The sequence below is a fragment of the Strix aluco genome, chromosome 8, assembly GCF_031877795.1.
Source record: "Strix aluco isolate bStrAlu1 chromosome 8, bStrAlu1.hap1, whole genome shotgun sequence".
Taxonomy (NCBI): domain Eukaryota; kingdom Metazoa; phylum Chordata; class Aves; order Strigiformes; family Strigidae; genus Strix; species Strix aluco.
In genome coordinates this window covers 30,686,017-30,705,500 of record NC_133938.1, presented here as the reverse complement: position 1 = coordinate 30,705,500, position 19,484 = coordinate 30,686,017, and the positions used below count along the sequence as shown (strand labels likewise).

At 60.7% G+C, this 19,484-nt stretch overlaps 2 protein-coding genes across 4 annotated transcripts in view; both read left to right on the top strand.

Moving 5' to 3' along the window:
- The window catches only part of CEP350 (centrosomal protein 350), an 83,541-nt gene extending 81,694 nt beyond the window's left edge, over positions 1–1,847 (top strand). The window contains exons 39-40 of one of the 2 annotated variants that reach the window (XR_012624181.1): positions 1,325–1,479; positions 1,800–1,847. Coding sequence is in view for 1 of the 2 variants with exons in the window: in XM_074832962.1 (XP_074689063.1) it covers positions 1,325–1,375 (51 nt within the window). In the remaining variant the exon portion in view is untranslated. Of the gene's footprint in view, positions 1–1,324; positions 1,486–1,799 lie in introns of those variants that run through there. The other variant, XM_074832962.1, reaches the window with a different exon arrangement.
- On the top strand, positions 1,784–17,218 carry QSOX1 (quiescin sulfhydryl oxidase 1). 2 transcript variants are annotated; one of them, XM_074832966.1, is made up of 12 exons: positions 1,784–1,865; positions 7,803–7,903; positions 9,214–9,262; positions 9,441–9,543; positions 10,324–10,414; positions 10,651–10,796; positions 11,500–11,634; positions 11,812–11,941; positions 13,896–14,018; positions 14,132–14,276; positions 14,517–14,696; positions 15,065–17,218. In XM_074832966.1, exons 2-12 carry the CDS (start codon positions 7,820–7,822, stop codon positions 15,796–15,798), a joined length of 1,920 nt encoding a protein of 639 aa, XP_074689067.1. In that variant the 5' UTR covers positions 1,784–1,865; positions 7,803–7,819; the 3' UTR covers positions 15,799–17,218. The 2 variants fall into 2 exon arrangements, with proteins under 2 accessions (XP_074689067.1, XP_074689066.1); XM_074832965.1 differs by lacking the exon at positions 1,784–1,865 and adding an exon at positions 5,392–5,662.
- The last annotated feature ends 2,266 nt before the right edge of the window (positions 17,219–19,484 follow it).

Here is a 19,484-nt window from a genome sequence, read left to right as displayed (position 1 = left end):
TCCGTGTTGCTGCTTTCCTCGCCCCGCAGCGATTTTGCTCCACAAGTCCTGTATTTTCGGACAGTGTTCTACTTGCAGCCATCAGTGTCCATCCCTGGAAGTGGCTTAGAGTGCATTTCACGTTGAAAAAATACTGATCTATGCTTCTCTGGCTAAAGAACCCTTTTAAAACGCTCGAGCGATGGGAACGCTGCCACGGCACTCTGGCGAGTGACACAGCAAAGTGCTGCATTGCTCCTGCTGTCCTTGCCCAGGATGCCCAGTAATCAGCCTGACGGAGGCTCCGATTTCCTCATTTGCAAGTCTACGTTGCTTCACTTGGGCGCTGACTTTCTACGGTGGTTTTTGTGCAACTCTTCCCAGAACCCTTGGAGCGCAGTTGCCTCCGACAGCCGTTTCACCCGTGGACCTGGTGAAACTCCGGCGTTGGGCAATGGCAGGCAGCCGCCTTCCCGACAGCACGCTGGAGGGAGTGGGGCTGGTTTGGTGCCTCCCTTCCCGGGTGCCTCCTAAAAGGCCTGGCAGGGTGCTGGAGCACTTGAAATACTGACTCCGCTCCAGACATTGCTGCACAAGGGCTTCTGCAATGTCCGGGCTCTCATTAATGCAGCCTCAGAAGAAAAGGAGCCAGCGGGAAGCTGCTGGACGCCAGCAGCTCCCTTCAGCACGCAGGAAGGAGAAGAGGGGGGCTGCCCGGCCGCTGGCACCCAGCCTGGAGCACGGGCCGTTGGCGGGCAGGAATGCAGATGAGACGTAATGGAGTTTGAAAGCGTAGGGTGCTCTTTGGGATGCGGGTCCTGTGGGGGAGGGAAAGGCACCCTGTGAGGTCTGGAAACTGAAGCAAACAAAACCCGTAGCCCCAGCCCTGCGCCTTCCTGCCTCTTCCCCAGTCAGATATGGCAGAAATTTGGGGGAAAGGAGGGGAATAGAGCTGGGGGGGTGCAGCAGCTTCACTCAGAAGGGTGAGGGTTGGGCAGGAGTGAGGCACAGGGGATAGATGTTTGGAGTAAGGTGCCTTCTTTTGCTTGCCAAGTGTGCTGTGTGAGGAGGGCCTGGAGCAGGTCGGCTTGGTTCCTGCTCTCAATGTTTCTCTTGGCCCCAGTTTTCCAGCCCATTGCTCTAGCTGTGCAAGACTTGTCCCCTGGGCTGCCTTCCCTCCCCGATGTGGGTTTCAGGTGGCTTCCTCTCACACACTGACTTGTCTGTCACTGCCCTGTGAAATCTAGCCTGACTCAAACTAGGGTTTTGTCTGTGAGTTTGCTGGAGGTGGAATTAACACTGGTTCTGGAGGCTGTCCCACAGATTTTATTTTCTTTTATTCCAGCAAAATAAAGGAGGCTGCAGGGGATCCTACTCCTTGTGTTGCTTGGCTTGAGGAGCTCATCAAGGAACCTGCTCCAGTGTCCTGCTGCATTGCTCCATGGAGGTGATGGAGCCAGTGCTGCTCAGTGAACCCACGATTGGGCACACCAGTCCTTGGTAGGTGAGACCTTGCTTACGTTGCAGGACTGCTGCCACAGCAAGAGAGGAGTGCTCCGTTGTCATCCGTGTGGTATTCTCAGTTTCATGCGCTGCAATTAAACCAGCTGCCAAGTAATGATGTGGCAAATCTGGGTGGTGTGGCCTCCTCCGATCTGCCCCTGGAAGCTGGGCAGATGAGCTGGAGTGGAAAACATCTGCTCTGTGCATCCTGGGTCATGGTGATGATTTATGACTTTAAGTAGATCTTAAATTTGCAGGTAAAACGTTTCCTACCCAGACATACCAAAGATGACACCAGTTCCTCCCGGTCCCCCCAGGTCCCTCCGAAAAGAGCAAGCGCAGCGTCGCTGCCGTCCTTTTGAGCAGGGATGATTCAGCAGAGGGTGAGTAGCAGAAAGGGGCTGGTACTGCTGTAGTCTCTGCAGACACAAACTACGTGAACACATTCATCACATCCTGAGAATGCACCCCAGATTTTCTCTTACGTCTGTTGTTATTACAGGCTGCTTGGGCTTGAAAGGTAGAAATTGACTGTATCTGACCAAGCCTGTCTTGCATAGTCAGCAATTCCCAGCTCCCAGTGGGGGCTATAAGGGGCTTTCCTGGTCTTCACAGGTGTGAGCCTGGCAGAGCTGATGCAGGGTGTGGGAAGCAGTCAGGGTTCACATCCACTCTGTGCGTTATTCTCTTGTCTCGGCAAAGCTGCAGAAGCTGGCGGGTTCATCGTGCAGGTGCTGCCAAAGGTCTTGTCTGAAACCACGTCTCAGTGGAGGTGTGACTGGTGCCACCAGTGGAAAAATGCCGCCTGGATTGGAGTGTCCCAGCTGACTTCAGCTGGCTGGGAGGTGGCAGGTGGCACAATTTTCACTCTCTCTGAAACTGTTTGGCGATGCTAACCGGGGAAATGAGGCTTTTCTTATATTAAGAGAAGGACCACACTTTAAACAGTGCTGTGCTCCAGATCGAGGAGCGCTTCACTGAGTTCATTAGTCCCATTTTGTGAAGGCTGAAGAGAGAGGAAAACAGTCGAGCCTCCTCTGCAGCTGGTATTTCCGAGGTGCTCGCAGGGCAGTTGGGTGCAATCTTCTCTGAACAGCCTCTGAAATGCCAGGGCCAAGTGACGGGGTTGCCATGATTGTATCATGAGTCTTGCATTGGTTGCGTGTTTTTCTTGGAGTCAGTTCCTGGAATCACACAATTAGGTAGGAACGTGTACTTTAATTTTCAAGGAAGAAAGTCCATTTCAGGATCTCCCTGTCCCCAAACCTTCACAACTGAAGGGAATTGAGAAGGTCCTAGGTCGGCTTACCTGGCCATTTTGAACTATTGGTGTTTTGCAGCCAGATTCATGCTTTTAAAACTGGACAGTAAAAGTCTTTCTCCATTTTCTGAAGCGTAGTCCTTCCCAGCACTTCAAGGGCTGAATACATAAAAACCCAACTGCTCTTTCCTCGTCTCCTCTCTAACCCAGCACAGAGGCCATCAGAGTAGCTCTTTGTGTCTGCGCAAATGATCCATTTTGGGTGCACAAAACAAGTTCTGCGGGGCTTGAATGGTTTTGGCGAGATCTTAGCGGCCTTTGAGGCTCTCAGCCTGTTTAGTGTTGCCCACACCTCATTGACTTCAAGGAGATTCCTGCTGGCTGTTAGTCTGGGAAAGGAGATTTGAAAGCTGATGAGCTTAATGAAGAAAAGCCACCACTCAGCTGCTGCACAGGAACTTGTGCAGCGCAGGAACCTCTATGGTGGTCCTTAGCCCGTGGCCTTGCTATTTAAGAGTGAAGCACATCTCTTCCCAAAGTTAAGGATGCTGAGGTGGGCACTGAAGGCTTTGCTGTACAGCACAGCTGAAAACCGAGAAGGTTCCTAAATGTGCCAGGAGAGCCTAAAGCTGGGCTTCAGGGCTGGCTGGGGACTCAGCAGCTGAGCATCCAGGGTCATGCAGCACCCATCCCCTGTGCTTCACTGCCCGCAGGCTCTGCTAGCAGCGACGGGGTGCAAAGTAAGAGAGAACAAAAAGCCAGGCAGCGCTGGGAGGGCATTTCTTCTACTGCTGCTTGATTTTTTTGGAATTCATTATTCTCAAAGCCATCATAAAATCAGCTGTTTCAAAATCTCTGCTTCATCTTTGGCTTTCCACACCCATATACCCTGTCTCAGGGCATTCTGCAATGAAAGTCTGGCTCTTCCCGCTGTGAGGTGGAAGAAAAGCCTCATCTCTTGCTTTGCAGCAGCATTAAAAGGGGGAAAAAAAGGCTTTTGGGACAAGTCTGTGCCTGGAAAGCCCCACAGACTGTGGCCGAAGGAGGCTGTTCCCTGGGGATCGGGGATGTGCCAGCCTGGCAGCAGGGTCGTGGGCAGCACCCCCAGCCCTGGCTGTCAACTGTTGCCCAGGAAGCAGGAGCATCCCCATGCCGGGGCTTCGGGTGGGTGAGCAATGGCGTGGCTCACCTCAAAAGGACCCAGAGCCCCCGGGTGCTCTCGCCCATCTGCCTTCAGGTTAGATGCTCCTTTTGCATCTAAAAAAGGATTCAAGGTATTTGGGCTCCCTGGGAGGGAGGGATGAGCTGGATGGGGAGGATGCTGGCAATTACCCTGGTGGGGACACCTCTCCTTCACTGTGATAACCTCATCAAGCTGATGAGCCCTTAATATAAGGATTTTAGCCCAGGGTAAAATAACGGTGATGACATCCCTAAGCACAGGGATTTTTGTCTTTTAATTGCCAGCTGGACAGAGATGAGTCGTGGCATGGTCTCTGGCAATAGCCAGGGACCACCTTTCCGAGCACGCTGTTCCTCGCTCCCTCCTCCTTGGACAGAAAGGTGTGATAATCCCTTAAGCATTTAATTACAGCTGGCAGGGCTGGAGCAAACCATCCTCTGCCCTGTTTGCATCAGTCCAGACCTGCCAATGATGCATCGTAGCAATCCCACAAGGGTCGTGTCTGACAGGCTCTGTCCCCCACAGCCGAGCCCTCTTGGGGAGCCCCAAAGCTCTCCCAGAGCTGTGCCCTGGGTGCAGGCCCCTGCCCTCCCCTGCCACGGCAAGGCTTGGCTCTGGCAGGCTTGTTTTTCTAGCATGGCAAGTCTGCCTAAAATACCTAGGTGGGGCCCGGCACGGCTAATGGCCTTCCTGGGGACAGAGCCAGCACCCAGCCTTTGACAGCCATGGGCACCCCCAGTGCCCGGGGCCCCCTGGCCTGGGGGGTGTGGAGGGAGCGGAGGGTTGGGCTGCAGGGCCGTGTCCACCCCGGCTCTGCCCCGGGGCCCTGGGCAACGGGCACCTTCCGCCCGGCAGCCAGTGACGTGGGTGCGTGCGTGAGCCGTGGCACGGCCGGGGCGGCTGTGGCCAGCTGTGGGCCACCCCTGGGATGGAGGGTGCTTTGTTTTGGGTGGAGCAGCCGGATTTTGGGGGCCTCGGTGGCTATCCTTGTTGCTGCGTCCCTGGCAGGGTTGGGATGAGGGCAGCAGCCGGGTTGCTGGGGTCCCCGTTGCGGGGTGGGGGTGTGTGGGGGTGTGTGTGTGTGTGTGTGTGTGTGTGTGTGCATGTGTGTGCGTGCCTGGTGACGGTGGCTGATGTCAGGGTGTCCGACCCAGGCGCTGCCCTCAGGGATGACCCTCACGGCGGCACGGGGGGGTTTGGGGCCTGACTCAGCCGCGTTCGCCTTTCCTCGCTTTATCAGAATTTTAACATTTTACACGGGAGGTTTTACGCCGGACGCTGGCGAGGGGCCGGGGGGATGGTTTGGGGGCGCCACCCCCCCCCACGAGGTGTCGGTAGCGGGGGGGCGCCGACAGGGGGCGCTGGCTGCGGGGGGGCTTGGCCCCGCCCCCGAGCCCGGCCCTGCTGGGCGGGGCCTGCGGGCGACCCTAAAGGCGGCGGGCAGCGGCGGGCGGCCTGGCCGGCGATGGGGCGGCGGCGGGCGAGGGGCGGCGGCGGCGGCGGCGGGGGGCGGCGGTGGTGGCTGGCGGCGGCCCTGGTGCTGGCGCTGTCGCTGCCGGCGGCGCGGCCCCGCGGGCTGTACTCGGCCGGTGACCCGTTGGAGCTGCTGGGGCCGGGGGCGGAGGGGCGGCTGCTGGGCTCGCCCAGCGCCTGGGCCGTCGAGTTCTTCGCCTCCTGGTGCGGGCACTGCGTCCACTTCGCGCCCACATGGCGGGCACTGGCCCACGACCTCCGCGGTGAGTCCTCGGCCCGGCTGCCTGCCCCTGCCCGCCTTCCCTCCCTTCCCCGCGTCCCTGCCTGTCCGCCTGCCCCATCAACATCCCCAAACCCTCCCTCTGCCCTTGACCTTGTTTCTTCCCCCTTGTATCCCCCTCTGTCTTCTCGTGTCAGCACCCCCTTTAGTTCCCCATGTCTCTGCCCCTCAGCGGCACCCTTAAATCCCCCCTGCGTCCCTGTCTGTTCTCCTGTCAGCACCCCTAAATCCTCCCTCTGCCTCTGCCCCTAGATCAGCACACCTAAATCCCTCCTGCATCCTCGTCCCATCACCCTCCTCTCCATCAGCACTTTTAAATCTGCCCTGCATCCCTGGCCCTGCATCCTCAGTCCCCTCAGCACCCCTGCATCCCCTCTGCACCCTCCCCATCAGCACCCCGAAATCCCCCTGCATCCCTGCCCCAGCCTCCCTGCAGCGTCGGCCTGGGGGGAAGGCCCAGGCCCCCCCACCCCGTGATGCCCAGGGCCCCCCCCCGCGATGGCTAGGCCCGGCTTAGCAGCATCCCTGGAGGCCCTTTGGCTGGGAGAAACTCCAGCTGAGCCTGCCTCAGGCATGGGGGGTCCCGCTGCCCCCCCAGACCCTCCCTCGGCCCCGCTCCTCCCCGGTGCCAGCAGGGAGAGGCTGGCAGGGCGTTGGGGCCGGGCAGTGATCCCAGCTGGTTTGTTCCCGGCTTTGACCTTGATGCCTGGCCTGACTGGTGCCCAGCCCCGCTTGGGGACCCACGCACCCCGCTGCCGGGCCCCTCGCCCCACACCGGGGCTCGTCCTGCCTCCCCCGGCATCCCGGGGTGCGCACGTCTTCTCCCTGTTATTGCACTAATTGATAGAGCGCGGTCGCTGCTGGGTGAGTCAGGGTGCCGGCCGGGGCGGGCGTCCCGTCCCTCCGAGGGGATGCCGTCCCTCCCAGGGGATGCCGTCAGCGCTCCCCGACGGGGCAGGATGTGAGGAATGGGGTGCGCGCCCGGGCCCTGCGGGGGAATGCCGGCTCCCCTGGCCCCTCTCCAAAACGGGGTCCCCCGAGGGCTCCCCGCTCCAGAGGCAGGACCGCGGAGGCAGGGTGGGGAAGCCGCCCCTGTGCCGCTCGGCGTCCTCGCTGCCGTTCCCACGGGTGGGTTTTCGCAGGAGCGGGGTGGACGGGGAGGATGCCGATGCCGGGGTGACCCTCGGGCACCACACGCCAGTGAGTCCAGGAGCGTGTCTGGCTCCCTGCAGCAGGGCTTGGCGCTGGCCCTCCTGTGCCACTGGTGCCGGGGCAGCGGGAAGCAGCTTGTCTGCCCTGTTACCTGCGACATAGGACAGTCCCAACGGGTCCCCATCTTTGGCAGGCTCTGCCTAGGGCACTGTGGGGTCCACCTGCATGCTGGTGCCACATCCTGCCCCATCCCACTCAAAGGAGAGGCTGGGCATTCTCCAGCTTGTGTCCTTTACACTAAAAAGGAGCCATTTCGGAGCTTTTATCTCCATTTTGCTGTTGGCTTTCAGAGTCTGCTGCTTGAAATGCCTTCATGCCCCTTTTTTTGGTCTGTGTTTTACCCCAGGGACCTGCTGGTCCTCCCTAGGGAGGTGGTGGTGGAGAGTCACAGAGGGGGAGCGGATGCTCAGCACCTCTGCCACAGTGTCCCTGCCACTGGTTTTGGGTTGTTCCCCTTCAGTTATGAACCAGTCTGGGGTGAGACGAGCTGGAGCCCACGTTGCTTGCTCTCCCCCAGCTGTGGTTAGCCATCCCTCCCCTTCTCCCGGCGGCCTCTTCCCGTTGGGGCAGAGGCTGGGCCCGCAGAACCAGACAGGCAGGCAGCAGCGGGCAGAGCTGCCCGTGCTGCGAAGGCAGGGCGTGCAAAGCCTGGTCCCGCCTCGCACGGCTTTCCTCACGCTCCTGCCGCGCGAAAAGTAGGGCACCAAACACCAGCATGGACCGTGGCTTTGGGTATTTGGGGCTTAGAAACCATCAGCTGGACTCCTGCGAGGGGCGAGCTGTGATTTTGGGGCTGGGAGGAGCCGTGTGCTGGTGCAGCGGGACATCCCCACAGCGGTTGTGTGGAGCAAGGTGATTTTTGGAGTCGCAGAGGGTCTGAGCTGTGCTGACCGCGTCCCCTGTCCCCGCAGAGTGGAGGCCTGCGGTGATGCTGGCGGCCATTGACTGTGCCGACGAGGCCAACCAGCAAGTGTGCAACAATTTTGGGATAACTGGCTTCCCCACGCTGAAGGTAAGGGTGGCGTGCACTGGGTACTTGCCTGGTTTCACCATGCTTTACTATTTGGCCTGTCACTCTCTTGCTCAATCAAATCAACAGTGCTAGTGCACAAAAATATTCCCTTTGGGGCTTTGCAGGCTGCAGCTGTTTCACCCTTCCCCAAAACATAGCTGCAACTGGGCTGCAGCCAGTGCCACTGCTGGGTGATGTAGCAGCAAGGAGTAGGAAAACTAAAATGCTGCTTCGTGGTGAAATGTAAAGGTCGGATCTCTCCTAGGACAGGGGAGAGTCCGAAACCTGCGTTTGGAAATGCCTGGGGAAAGGCTGCTGGAGGGCAGAGAGTGGTTGCAGGTGCAGGTTTTGGAGGAGGGCACAGGGAGGCTGTGGGAGGCTGCACGGGGCTCTCCTGGGAGCCTCCTGCGGTGGCTGGCGAGGTGCCGTCCCTCCTCCTGGGCCCGTGCCCGGCCCCTTAGCTCGGTCAATATGCCATTTCGCGGCGTTTCCCACTACAAACAACCACTGTCCAACACAAGCAATAAAGCTGAAGCTCTCTAGGTGCAGGCAGCAAAAGCCAGGATTGCCTTGAGATGGTACAGAAAAGGGATAAGACATGCCCGCAGTCCCGGTTTACAGGCTCAGCCCAAGGTGGGGTCAAATCTGGGGGTTTGCCAGGCAGGTTGGCTTGTGCCCCAGCCCTGCCCTGGGGTCTCACCAAGGACCCACTGCCCACGGGATGTTGACCCAAACATCTCCCGGGGCAGGGAGGCGTGCTGATGTGGCAGTCCTGAGAAACCACTTGCTTCGCATCCCCTGTCCCCACTGAACACCTTTTGCAAACAGCCCGTGCTCCCAGCCCAGCCTGTAAAGCAAACACCTGTCTGACGCAACCTGGTTTCGCTGCCCTGGCTGTACTGCGGGCACTGGAGCCACTGCTGGAGGCCAGGAGTGGGGAAAAACACCCTTTTCCTGCTTTGTGAGAGCTCTGGAGCAGGGAGACAGTGGTTTTCAGGACTGGGAAGGTCTCGGCTGCCTCCCTGGGACCCCTGGAGATGCCTGCCAGTGCTCAGCCCTTGGCTGGACGTGGCTCCCAGCCCGTGCCTGCATCCCTCCCCTCCGGGGATGCTCTGCAAGATGGGGGGGTACATGGCCAGCTGAGAGCCCCCTCTGTGGTGGCTGCTGTCAGTTGGCGTGCTGTAACGTTACGGGGAAACTGAGGCAGGGCCACTCTTGGGGGAGCCTCTGCCTGCTGGGCTGCACCGCCTCTCTGTCCCACTCCAAACACTCTCAGCCCAGTTTCCTCTTGTGTTTTTTTCCCCTTTCAGTTCTTCAGAGCTTTTAGCAAGAAGGCAGAGGATGCAATAAGGATTACCAGTGAGTATTCAGAGCCACGGGTTTTTTTTACCCCGGGTGTGAGCGGCCCTGCTGCCTGCACCCGCCATGCGTTGGGATCTCGGGGAGCCCCGGGGGGCAGCTCAGAGCGGCTCCCCTTGGCTCAGCCCCCGGACCGGCTCCCCCAGGACTGACCCCTTGGCATGCTGTCTCCCTGCAGATCCCAGCGCCACCGTCGAGGACCTGCGCCATGCCATCATCACCAACCTGGAGCAGAGCCAGGAGGCCTGGCCGCCCGCCTGTCCTCCGCTGGAGCCGGCAAGGTAGGGACCGCACGATGGAGGGGTGGCTCTGGCAGCCTCCGTCCCACGGAGAGCAGGTTTCCGGGTAAATCCTGAGCCAAAAATGAGCACGGAGCAGCCACCACCTCCCAGAGAGACACAGATAACCTGGCCACGCTAGAGCCACTTACGTGGCCTGGATAAGACGGGCCATGTCCTTGCATTTCCTAACAAACCTGCTCATCGGCCTTAATTAGAGCAAGCGGCGCCTGGGCTGGGGATGTGGCGGTGCCGTGCCATGCCGAGTGAGGCCACTGCCGGTAGCAGCTTTTTCCTGCCCCGAGAAAGGGTTTTCTTGATTCAGTACAAATTTGTTGGGATCTGAGTTGTCTCTGCCAGACGCAGGTGATTGCTCCGCTGTCGGAGGGGGAGCAGGCTTTCCCAAAGCAATGGTCAAGCCAGGCACCCGCTTCAGGTCTGTGGTGCCTCCGTGTCCTAGCCAAAAAAACAACAGCTCTGGTTCAAGTTCATTGCTTTTTTTCCCCTGAGCGAGCATGCAGCTCTGTCCTGCCCTGCCCTGCCCGTGCTTTGTTTTCTGCCTCCTTGGCTGACCCCAGTGGTGTTTCTCAAAGCCTGTGAACTGGAGCAGAAAATTGGGCTGGAAACTTCAGCGGGGAGGAATTGCCCTCTCGGTGGGGCTGAACGTGCACCAGCATCCCCTGCCAAATCCCCAGGGATAAGGGACAAGCTCCTTTTGGGCAGGAGGACAGAGGATCCGGCTGATGCTGAGACACCCACTGCCATCCTTTTCTCTTTCTGCAGCGCCGAGGAGGTTCGCACCTTCTTCCAGAGGAACAAGGATCAGTACCTGGCGCTGATCTTTGAGAAGAGCGACTCCTTCGTGGGCAGAGAGGTGGGTACAGCTGCATTTATCCCCCATTTGCCTTGAAGCTGGTGACCCTGGTGCCCAGTGACTCCTGGGTACCTTTTGTGGGGAAGTCCTCTCCCGGCAGCCTCCCCAGTGGGCTTGCACGCTGCTTTGCAGGCGCACAGTGTTATCCAGAGTGCTAAATAGCCCTGCTGCGTCCCCCGTGGGGCTGGGGATCCTGCCATCACCCCCATCTGACCCCAGGGCTGCTGGGCTTGCAGGTGGCACTGGACATGCTGCAGTACGAGAATGTGGCGGTGAGGAGGGTGCTGAGCAGCGAGGAGGAGCTCGTGGAGAAGTTCGGTGTCACCACTTTCCCCTCCGGCTACCTGCTCCTCCGCAACGGCTCCTTCTCCCGCCTGCCCGTGTGAGTGTGGAACACAGGGGGGGGGCTGTGGGATGGTGAGGTGTCAGGTGAGGGAGGAAGGGTTTAAATGGCTTTAAACTCCAACAGGGGAGGTTCAGACTGGACATTAGGAAAAAATTTTTCACAGAAAGAGTGGTCAGACAGTGGAATAGGCTGCCCAGGAAGGGGGTGGAGTCACCATCCCTGGATGTGTTTAAGGGTCATTTGGATGAGATGTTGGGGGATATGGTGTAGGGGAGAACTTTGTAGAGTAGGGCTGATGGTTGGACTTGATGATCCCAAGGGTCTTTTCCAACCAGAATGATTCTGTGATCTCTCCGCTCTCCTTTGTAATTGTGGGAAAGTTCATTAGGAAAGCGATGGTGGCTGGGTCGGACAGGCAGGTGAGGGGGCAGGGGGCTGCTGGTGGGCACTGAACGGAGCTGCCAGCCCTGCCTGGAGCTGGCAAAAGGGAAAATGGCTTGTGACCAAGGCATCCCTCCACCACATCTACCTGGAAGTGGCACCCTGTGGCTCCCGGGGGCTCGGCTCTGCTCCGGATTGCGCTGCCGGGGCAGGGGGAGAGTATGGACCATGCCGCACTCATTCCCCAGGTCCCAGTTGCCGGTCTGGCTAAGTCTTTGGTCTCCTTTGCTTCCTCCTGGGGGCCGGGGCCTGTTTGGGAGGGAAGAGGGTCTTTCTCACAGCTTCTCCTTCCTTGCAGACACATGGAGGCGCGTTCCTTCTACACCTACTACCTGCGCACGCTCTCGGGCATCACCCGCGGCTCCTACAAGCTGAACGCAACGGCCGACGCTTCCAACGAGACCAACGCGTCCCAGCCGAAGCGTGCCGACCGGTCAGACCTCCCCCTCCATCGCTCTGGGGCTGGGGGAGGCCGGGGCTGGTGCAGGGAGGAGGTGCCATGGCCATGGGAGGTGCCTTTCCCTTGGGGAAAAACCCCGACTGGTGGCTGGGTCCCTGGGGGTGCGGATTAACGGGCTGATGGACCATCGTGTTGCGCTGCCCTCCCCAGCTCCAAGGTGTACATGGCCGACCTGGAGTCCACGCTGCACTACTCGCTGCGGGTGGAGGCTGCCCGCGCGGCCACGCTGTCGGGAGCCCAGCTGGCCGCCTTCAAGTGCTACGTGACCACCCTGGTGAAGGTGAGGAGCTTTCGGTGTCGGGAGAGGAACCACCCGCGCCTCCGCATAGATATTTATAAGGTGAAATGCAAATGGAGGGTGTGGGCCCCTGCCTTGCAGCACTTGTGGTGGTCTCGGATGTGAGCCTGGTCCTCAGTGCATCCCACGGCTGCCGTGGGGCTGTTCCCATCCCCGTGGATCTCAGAACTCAGCCCAGAGTCCCCACAGGGGCTGAGAGTGGGTGCTGCAGAGTTTCGGACGAGACGTGGGGTGCATCGGTGGGCAGAGCAGGGTCAGCACTTGCAGGAGATGCCGAGGCAGTAGATCTTTCCAGAAGAGATGCTGTCACCCGCTGGGGTGGTGGAGATGATCAGAGGGGTTTGTAACTCTGATCGCCTGACTTGGATGCTTGGCTTGGGGAGCTGATCTCTGCAGGCTCCTTTGATAGTGCAGGTTAGGGACTCCCACTCTGAGTCAGGCTCTGGAAGAGCCCAATTTAAGGTCTCCTTTCTTCTTCTCTGTTGGGCTTGCTGAAATCAGAGTGCAGGAGCTTTGAGCCAGCAGAAGCAGGGCGGTTTAATTGCCGGGTGCGATGGAGTGCTGTGTTTGGCTGAGGTTTCCACCAGCGGGGTGGAAGAAGCTCTGCCTCCATCCCTGTCCCAGCCCGGCTCTTTGGCAGACCTTCACCCAGGCATGCCCCCCTTCTTTGCTCCCTCCTTGGTCACCCAGGGTCTCATGCTCAGTTTGGACCTCACGTAGCCCTCGCTGATGTGCGAGACACCCCCAGCTCCCACCCCTACCCGCTCTCCCCAGCAAAGAGCTCCAAACGTGAGCCACTGGTGCAACGAATCATAAGTCCTCAGCTCAGAGCTTCATGTGGCTCTCCCTCTGTTTGCCCCCAGCTATCGCCCTCGCTATTTCTCCCTTTAATGAGATCCACAGGGTTACAGAAACAAATCCCCCATCGCACCAGCTCCTTGGCCAAGGGTGCGAGCTTGCCAGGGCGGTGGGGAGCAGCAGCGGTTTTATCTGATTACCCTTTAATTCTTCCTGCAAACCTTCCCCTCGCTGGCCAAGGATGAGCCGTAGCACTGAACCCGGCCAGGAGGTGAAGCTGCATCCTCGCCGTGGGCAGGAGGCACCAGGGTGGTGGGTGGTGGGTGCCGGTGCTTCCCCAGGGGTGCCAAGCTGGCGCTGCCGTTGCTGTGCTCATCCACGGGACGGAGCAGCGTCCCCAGGGTTGCTGCTGTCCCCAGGACTGCTGCCAGCTTGGCAGGACTCAGGCTACAGGAGCTCAGCCAGCAGGTCCCAGCCTTAACTGTTGCTTTCCCAAGAGGTATTTAGGGCATGGGAGGGGGAAAAAAAAAAATCCTAACATGAAAAGAAGTGGTGCCTGGGAAGCAGGGCATCGCGCAGCTCGCGGAGGAGCCAGGGGAACGACTGCATTTTGCAGCAGAAATGTCAGGTCGTGGATGAATTCCCCTGCTAATGTGGGACTTTCCGTGCAATTCCCCACAGGCCCCAGGGAGAACAGCTCAGACTTAGCAAAACTCTCCTTCCTTTTGCTTCCCTGTCACTTTTCCAGTGTGCTGCTGGTCTCGTCCTCCCCGTGGGTTGGTCCCTCTGTCCGTCCGTCCATCGGCCGCACACGCTGGCGGGCTGCCCCCTCTCCCTGCAGCGCCTGCGGTTTTAAAGTGCTGCTGCTAATCGGCTTTGCGCTGACTTATGGTCAGAGCAGCTTTTTGCCTCCCTCAGACGGGGCTGAGGTTTGAAGCCTGAACGCGCATGCGGGCCCCCCCCCCTCAGGGCCAGGCACCGAAACCTTGCTGGGACCGTGCTGCCCTCCAGCACATGCTGCCAGCGAGGATGCTGGTGCTGCCCAGTGCCCGTCGCGGTGAGCCAGGGGTGCCAGTGGGCTGCCCTGCTGCTCCCGGGGTGGGGTGTGGGTTTCCTGACCCTTCTCCCCCCTCCACAGTACTTCCCCGGGCGCCGCTGCGTGCAGACCTACCTGCAGAACCTGGACAGCTGGCTGAGGAACTGGACAGAGCCCGAGCTGCCCCGCAGCGCCTTGAAGGAGGCCATGAAGAATAACAGAGATGTAAGGCACCTGCGGGGACCCCAGCCCCCTCTCTCCTCTCTTCACCCCTGCCCTTTTCTCCCCACCCCACGTTATCTGCCAGCTCCATCACACCGTGTCTGTCTGTCCTCCAGGCCTCCCACCCTGCTGTGCTCCCCACCAACGTGACTTGGGTGGGCTGCCAGGGCAGTGAACCCCACTTCCGCGGCTACCCCTGCGGGCTCTGGACCATCTTCCACCTGCTGACCATCCAGGCTGCCCAGAGCGGCCCTGACAAAGGTATCGGTGTCCCTGGCGGGGTTTGAGTCTTGGGGAAGGGACGTCCAGACAGGTTGTAGCACGGGCAGGGACGCTGCCTGCAGGCAAAGGCTTGTCTTGCCCCAAGGCAGGTCTGCAGGGAGGGCACAAGCTGCAGAGTCGGGGTGTGGGGCTGCCACCTCGGCCATGGGGCTGTGGCGGTGGCACTGCGGGGTCTGGACTCACCCTCCTGCCACCCTCCCATCCTCTGCCTCCCCCCAGAGCTGCCGCTGGAGGTGCTGAGCACCATGCGCTGCTACGTCCGGCACTTCTTCGGCTGCCAGGAGTGTGCCCAGCACTTCGAGGCCATGGCGGCCGAGTCCATGGACCGGGTGGCGGGCCGGAAGGAGGCCGTCCTCTGGCTCTGGTCCCACCACAACGAGGTCAATGCTCGCCTGGCGGGTAAGGGGAGCCACGGGGAGCCGGGGGAAAACGGGAGGCGAGGTGAAGAAGCATTTCTTCTCCTGGATGGAGTTGGCAAATAGGGTGCAGCAGTGGGGACATCCCGTGGTCGTCGTCCCCCATCGCAGGGGACAGCAGCTGGTTGCGCAGCATCAGACCACCCTGGAGATGCAGTTGGGTCTTAGATGCTCCCCACAGGGCACTTCCCAAACCCACCGTGTGCCCCTGGAGGCCCCCTCCTCCTGAAATGGCTCCTCCAAACGTCCCCATCCCCAGCTGCTGGATGCTCTGGGGTGTTTATAGTGGTACAGGGGGAGGGTTGTGTTGCTTGTCCCCTCTAACCCCCTCACTGGCTCTGGTCCCTGCAGGAGGTGACACGGAGGACCCCAATTTCCCCAAGCTGCAGTGGCCCCCACCAGACATGTGTCCCCAGTGCCACAGGGAGGAGCGGGGCGTGCACGCCTGGGACCAGCCGGCCGTGCTCACCTTCCTCAAGGCACATTTCTCCCCTGCCAACATCTACCTGGACTATGCCGAGGCCGATCCCGTCCCCGTGGCCAGGGAGGGGACAGGCAGCAGGCTGGGCACCGAGGGTCCGCGAGTGGAGAGGGAGAAGGAGGAGGAAGAGGAAGAAAAGGAGACGGAGGGCGAGATGAGAGCTCCGGGGCGACCGGGCTCCCCGGAGCCGCGACGCCCCAGCATTGTGCGGCTGAACCCCAAGCTGCGGGAGGCGGGCGAGGACATCGTGGACCTGGACTCCTTCAGCGAGCAGCACTTCAAGAGCCAGGCGCTGCGAGCGGCGGCCGGCCGGCGACGGCGGCTCAGCAAGCGGGACACCATCGCCCTGGACCGGGCTGCTGGGGTGGGCCGGGAGCACTGGCTGGCTCCCGCTGTCCTGGTCCGGGAGGAAGAGGAGGAGGCCGGGGAGGGCATGCGGAGGAGTCCCTGGCTACGGGTGCTGGGCTTGGGCTTCTCCCGCCTGGACATCAGCCTCTGCGTCGCCCTCTATTTCCTCTCCTCCATGTGCCTCCTGGGCATGTACACCTTCTTCCGCCTCCGCACCCGCGCCCGGAAAGGCCGTCCTGGCTTCCCCATGGCCTAAGAGCGGCTGTGGGGGGCCGGGGGCTGCCCCCAGGGTGGGTGGGCTGCTGAGCTGGGCACCCCGGGACAGTGTTTTGTCCCTCAGCGCAAAGGGGTTTGGTGCATCCCCGCTGGGGGCTGCCCCGCTCACAGCAGTCGCCTCACCCGGGGTGGGGGATGGAGGGTAGAGGGCTGTTTTTGGGGGGAAGGAGGTGTCGGAACATCCCCCTCTCAGGTTGTGGTGCCACATTTTTGGGTGCGCAGGAGCTGGGCTGCTGACAGCAGTTTGTGTCTCAGTGCCCAGCTGCCCACGGGAGCTCCCTGGCTCTGGGCTGGTTTCAAACTGGGAAGCCCTGTCCCATGCTGGGGAGTAGCCCTTTGGGGTCAAACCACTAGTGGGGCCAGAAGGGTGGGGGATTAGCCCCCCAAAAAGCAGGCACTGCTGGGTGGGGGGTGGCAGTCGTGGGTTCAGCTGCGTTTTATGTGTGTCCCCTTTTGAGACGTCGACCAGGGCCCCCCCCACCTTTCCTTGCCCCCTCCCTGTGCTCTTCCTCGCTCTCTGCTTGTCTTAGTGGAATAAATTATTTTTGCCGACGCCAGCCCTGCTGTGTCGGCTGGTCCCTGCCGTGCGGGCACACTCCCCTCCCTGCCATACCCCCACCACCGGCTGTCCCCACTCCAGCCTCCCCCATCACCCCAGGAAGAGCACTGGCTTGATTTAAATCTTTTAAATATTTTAAATTATTATTGTACGTTTTCTCCTGCTTATTTCTTCTGGATGCACCTGTGGCCAGCTGCATACAGCCAGCATGTCCCCGTGGTTGGGGTGGCTTGTGGTTTGTCCTCAAGCAGGGTGGTGGGGAGGGAGCCGCGGGGGGGACCATGAAGCTGCTGAGAAAAGTTGACATGAACCATGGAGCTGTAGCTCGGTGCGGGCCGTGGCCGTGGTCCGGAGAGCAGGGAGACAGGCGCGAGCATCCCCGCATCCCCCCGGGGCCCGGGACCTCCGCAGGCACGGGCCTCCTGCACCTGTCCCCGATTCTGTCTGCCCTTTTATCCTTGTTAGGAATCATTAAGGAAAATGGTTGTTTTCCAGAGCCGGGGCCGGGGCCATCTGCTCTCCCGGCGCTGCCTAAATCCCCCTGTAACAAATTCATTGGGATTACGCTGCCCTCCCCTAATCCCGGCCCTTCCCCCCCCACGCAAGGGATTTAAAAGGATTAGACCCCGGCCGATAATAAACTTTATTAAGGGGGAGGGGGGGTGTCAATCCGATTTGGAGCCTTTTTCTTGATATCTTCACTTCACCCAGGTGGGAGGTGAGGGCCGGCGGGATGGGGAAGGAAGGTGGGCAGCTCCGCAGCTGCCCAGGCAGTGGGAGCTCTGGCTCCTCTGGCCCTTCCTCCCTCACCTGACCTCGAAATAAATTTTCTTGCCCCATCTTTGCTGCTTCTTTGGTGTTTGTGCATGGTCACACCTCCACAGAACACGGGGCTGGCACCCCTGCCCTGCCACTGCCGGCCCACTTGGCCTTGGCCACATCTCTTAGCCGGGCCCTCGGTGGACTCCCCCCCCAGCATGGAGGGGGGTGCTGCGCCCGCCCCCCGCCCCCCCCCCGCCGGGTGCCGGTCCTGCCCACCGCCGGGTGATGGATGGGGAAGGTCTCATCGCTGTAGCCCTGCTGCCTCCTTCTCCTTGATTTCCCTGGGGGGTTTATCCCCAACATCAATAACCCCCCGTGTGCCCCCTCCCCGCCAGCTGCTCCCTTGCGGGGGGGACCGAGGCGTTGTGATGAGGGGCTGCCCGCGGTTACCCCCGGCCCCAAAATACCTCGGGGGGGGGCTGCTGGAACCGGGGATGGGCTGGGGGGGGTGTTAGGGGGATGCAGTAGGTGGCTGCGATGCAGGGGGGGATGCAGCAGGAGGGTGCAGGGGATTAGGGCTGGGGCGGTGGGTGCTGGGGCAGGGGAGGGGGGGTAAACCCAGCAGGGGGTTAGCGGGAAGGCACAGGCAGGGCTGCCCAGATTAACATCCCCGACAGGCCCGCTGGCGAGATTTACAGGGCCAGGGAGCTAAAGCTGCCCTGCACGCAGGAAAAAGAGAGTCCGATAAATAGACTTTCCGTAATCCTGTTTGGTGCAGTCCCAATCCTCCCGGCCCCGGCTCTCCCGGGCTGTGGCACTGGGGGGTGGGGGTGTGTGTCCCCCAGACCTGGGGAACCCCAGTGCGGGGCACAAAGGGGCCAGTGCAGGCAGGAGGGTGCAGCAGGGCTCGGTGCTGCCTGGGGAAGTGTTCCCCACACCATCCCCCTGCATCGGGACTTCAGGGCAGGTCCCCACCCATCTCCTGGCACAAGGGGAGCATCAAACTGTGCCACGGCCATGCTCACGGGTGGGACGGGCTGTCCAGGGGGGACCCCGCTCCAAGCCCCCCGAGGTGCCCTCCCCGATGGGGGTTACCCCTTCCTTCCCAGTGCCGCCACAAGCCGGGGAGTCCCCAGGGCTAATTACCCAAATGGCCGCAGGCTGGCGCGAGGCGGCCGCTATTCCCTAATACAATTTACCCTCAAGTGCAATTTAATTTTCCACGAGGCCGGTGGCCGGCCCCCCACACACCCAGCCACCTTCCCACCCCTTCGGCACTCGCTCCCTCCCGCCTTGCCCCTCTTCCCTTTCCCTCCTCAGCACGGGTAAGAGCCTTTCTTCACCGGCATCCCCCCTCTGCCTCTGCTTGGGCCATAAAATCACTGGGGGTTCATTTAACATCGATTAATTTTCAATTAAAATTAGCAACACTCCATCCGGCAGCGCCTGCGAGGGGAGAGGATTTCTCCGGCTGCTGGTGAGTACCCGGGTCTCGTCGTGCTTGTCCTCGCTCCAGGCCACCCCTGGAATAGGGTGTGTGGGATGGGGGCATGGGTAATTACTGGGGTAATTAAGAAGTGGGGAGCAGTGGGGGCTCGGGGTGCCATGGCTGTTGCTGCCCAGAGGGGAGCTGGCCCCATGCCAAAGGGTGGCTATGGCAGCTTTGGCCCCATAAGGATGCCCCCCCCTGCCTTGGGCTGGGGGAGCTGGTTTCGTTACGTGAGGGGACTCTGGGGGCTGGGCTGAGACCTGGCAAACTCGCTGCATGAGTGGCACAAAGCCCTGCTGTCGGCTGAGCTCCCTGGTACTTCCAAGCCCACTCAGGCTTTGCTGATGGGGGACACAGCTGTGCTCACCGCCCCCCCCCCCCCCAGACATGGACCAGGTGTGGGTTTTCCTTACGCCCCCCCCCAATTCTGCCTTGAGACACCCTGTTGCACCTGGGAACAATGGACTGGTGTCCCCCTCGGTGACACGGTGCCCAAACCAGCCCCGACTCCTGCATGCCTGGGGCTGGGGCACACCAGGGGAGCCTGGGTCTGTGTCTTGGCGAAGGCTCTGGGGTTTAACTACTTTTTTATTATTAATTAATACCAGCAGGGAAGGTGCGGGAGCACCATCCCAACTCATCGGCAGGTTTTGCATCATCACATCACGCTGCTCAGGTCTTCATCTGGCTGCAGGGCCAGAGGGGGGGGGTCAGGCAACACCAAGGAGGGAGCAGGGCTTCTGTGCGGGGCCAGAGCCCCCCCCCAGACTGCCCCAGAAATGCAACCTGATGAAAATCATGACACTCACCCTTCTGCAGGCTGGTCACCACCGACCCTTAGCTCTGTGTTTTAGCT

Bases quoted from the DNA above. Each gene is read 5' to 3' on its own strand.
- QSOX1 (XM_074832965.1), top strand. From the start codon at position 5,392: ATGGGGCGGCGGCGGGCGAGGGGCGGCGGCGGCGGCGGCGGGGGGCGG. The intron at 5,663-7,802 runs GTGAGTCCTCGG...CTGTCCCCGCAG, and splicing joins ACTGGCCCACGACCTCCGCG to AGTGGAGGCCTGCGGTGATG. The intron at 14,019-14,131 runs GTAAGGCACCTG...TCTGTCCTCCAG, and splicing joins CCATGAAGAATAACAGAGAT to GCCTCCCACCCTGCTGTGCT.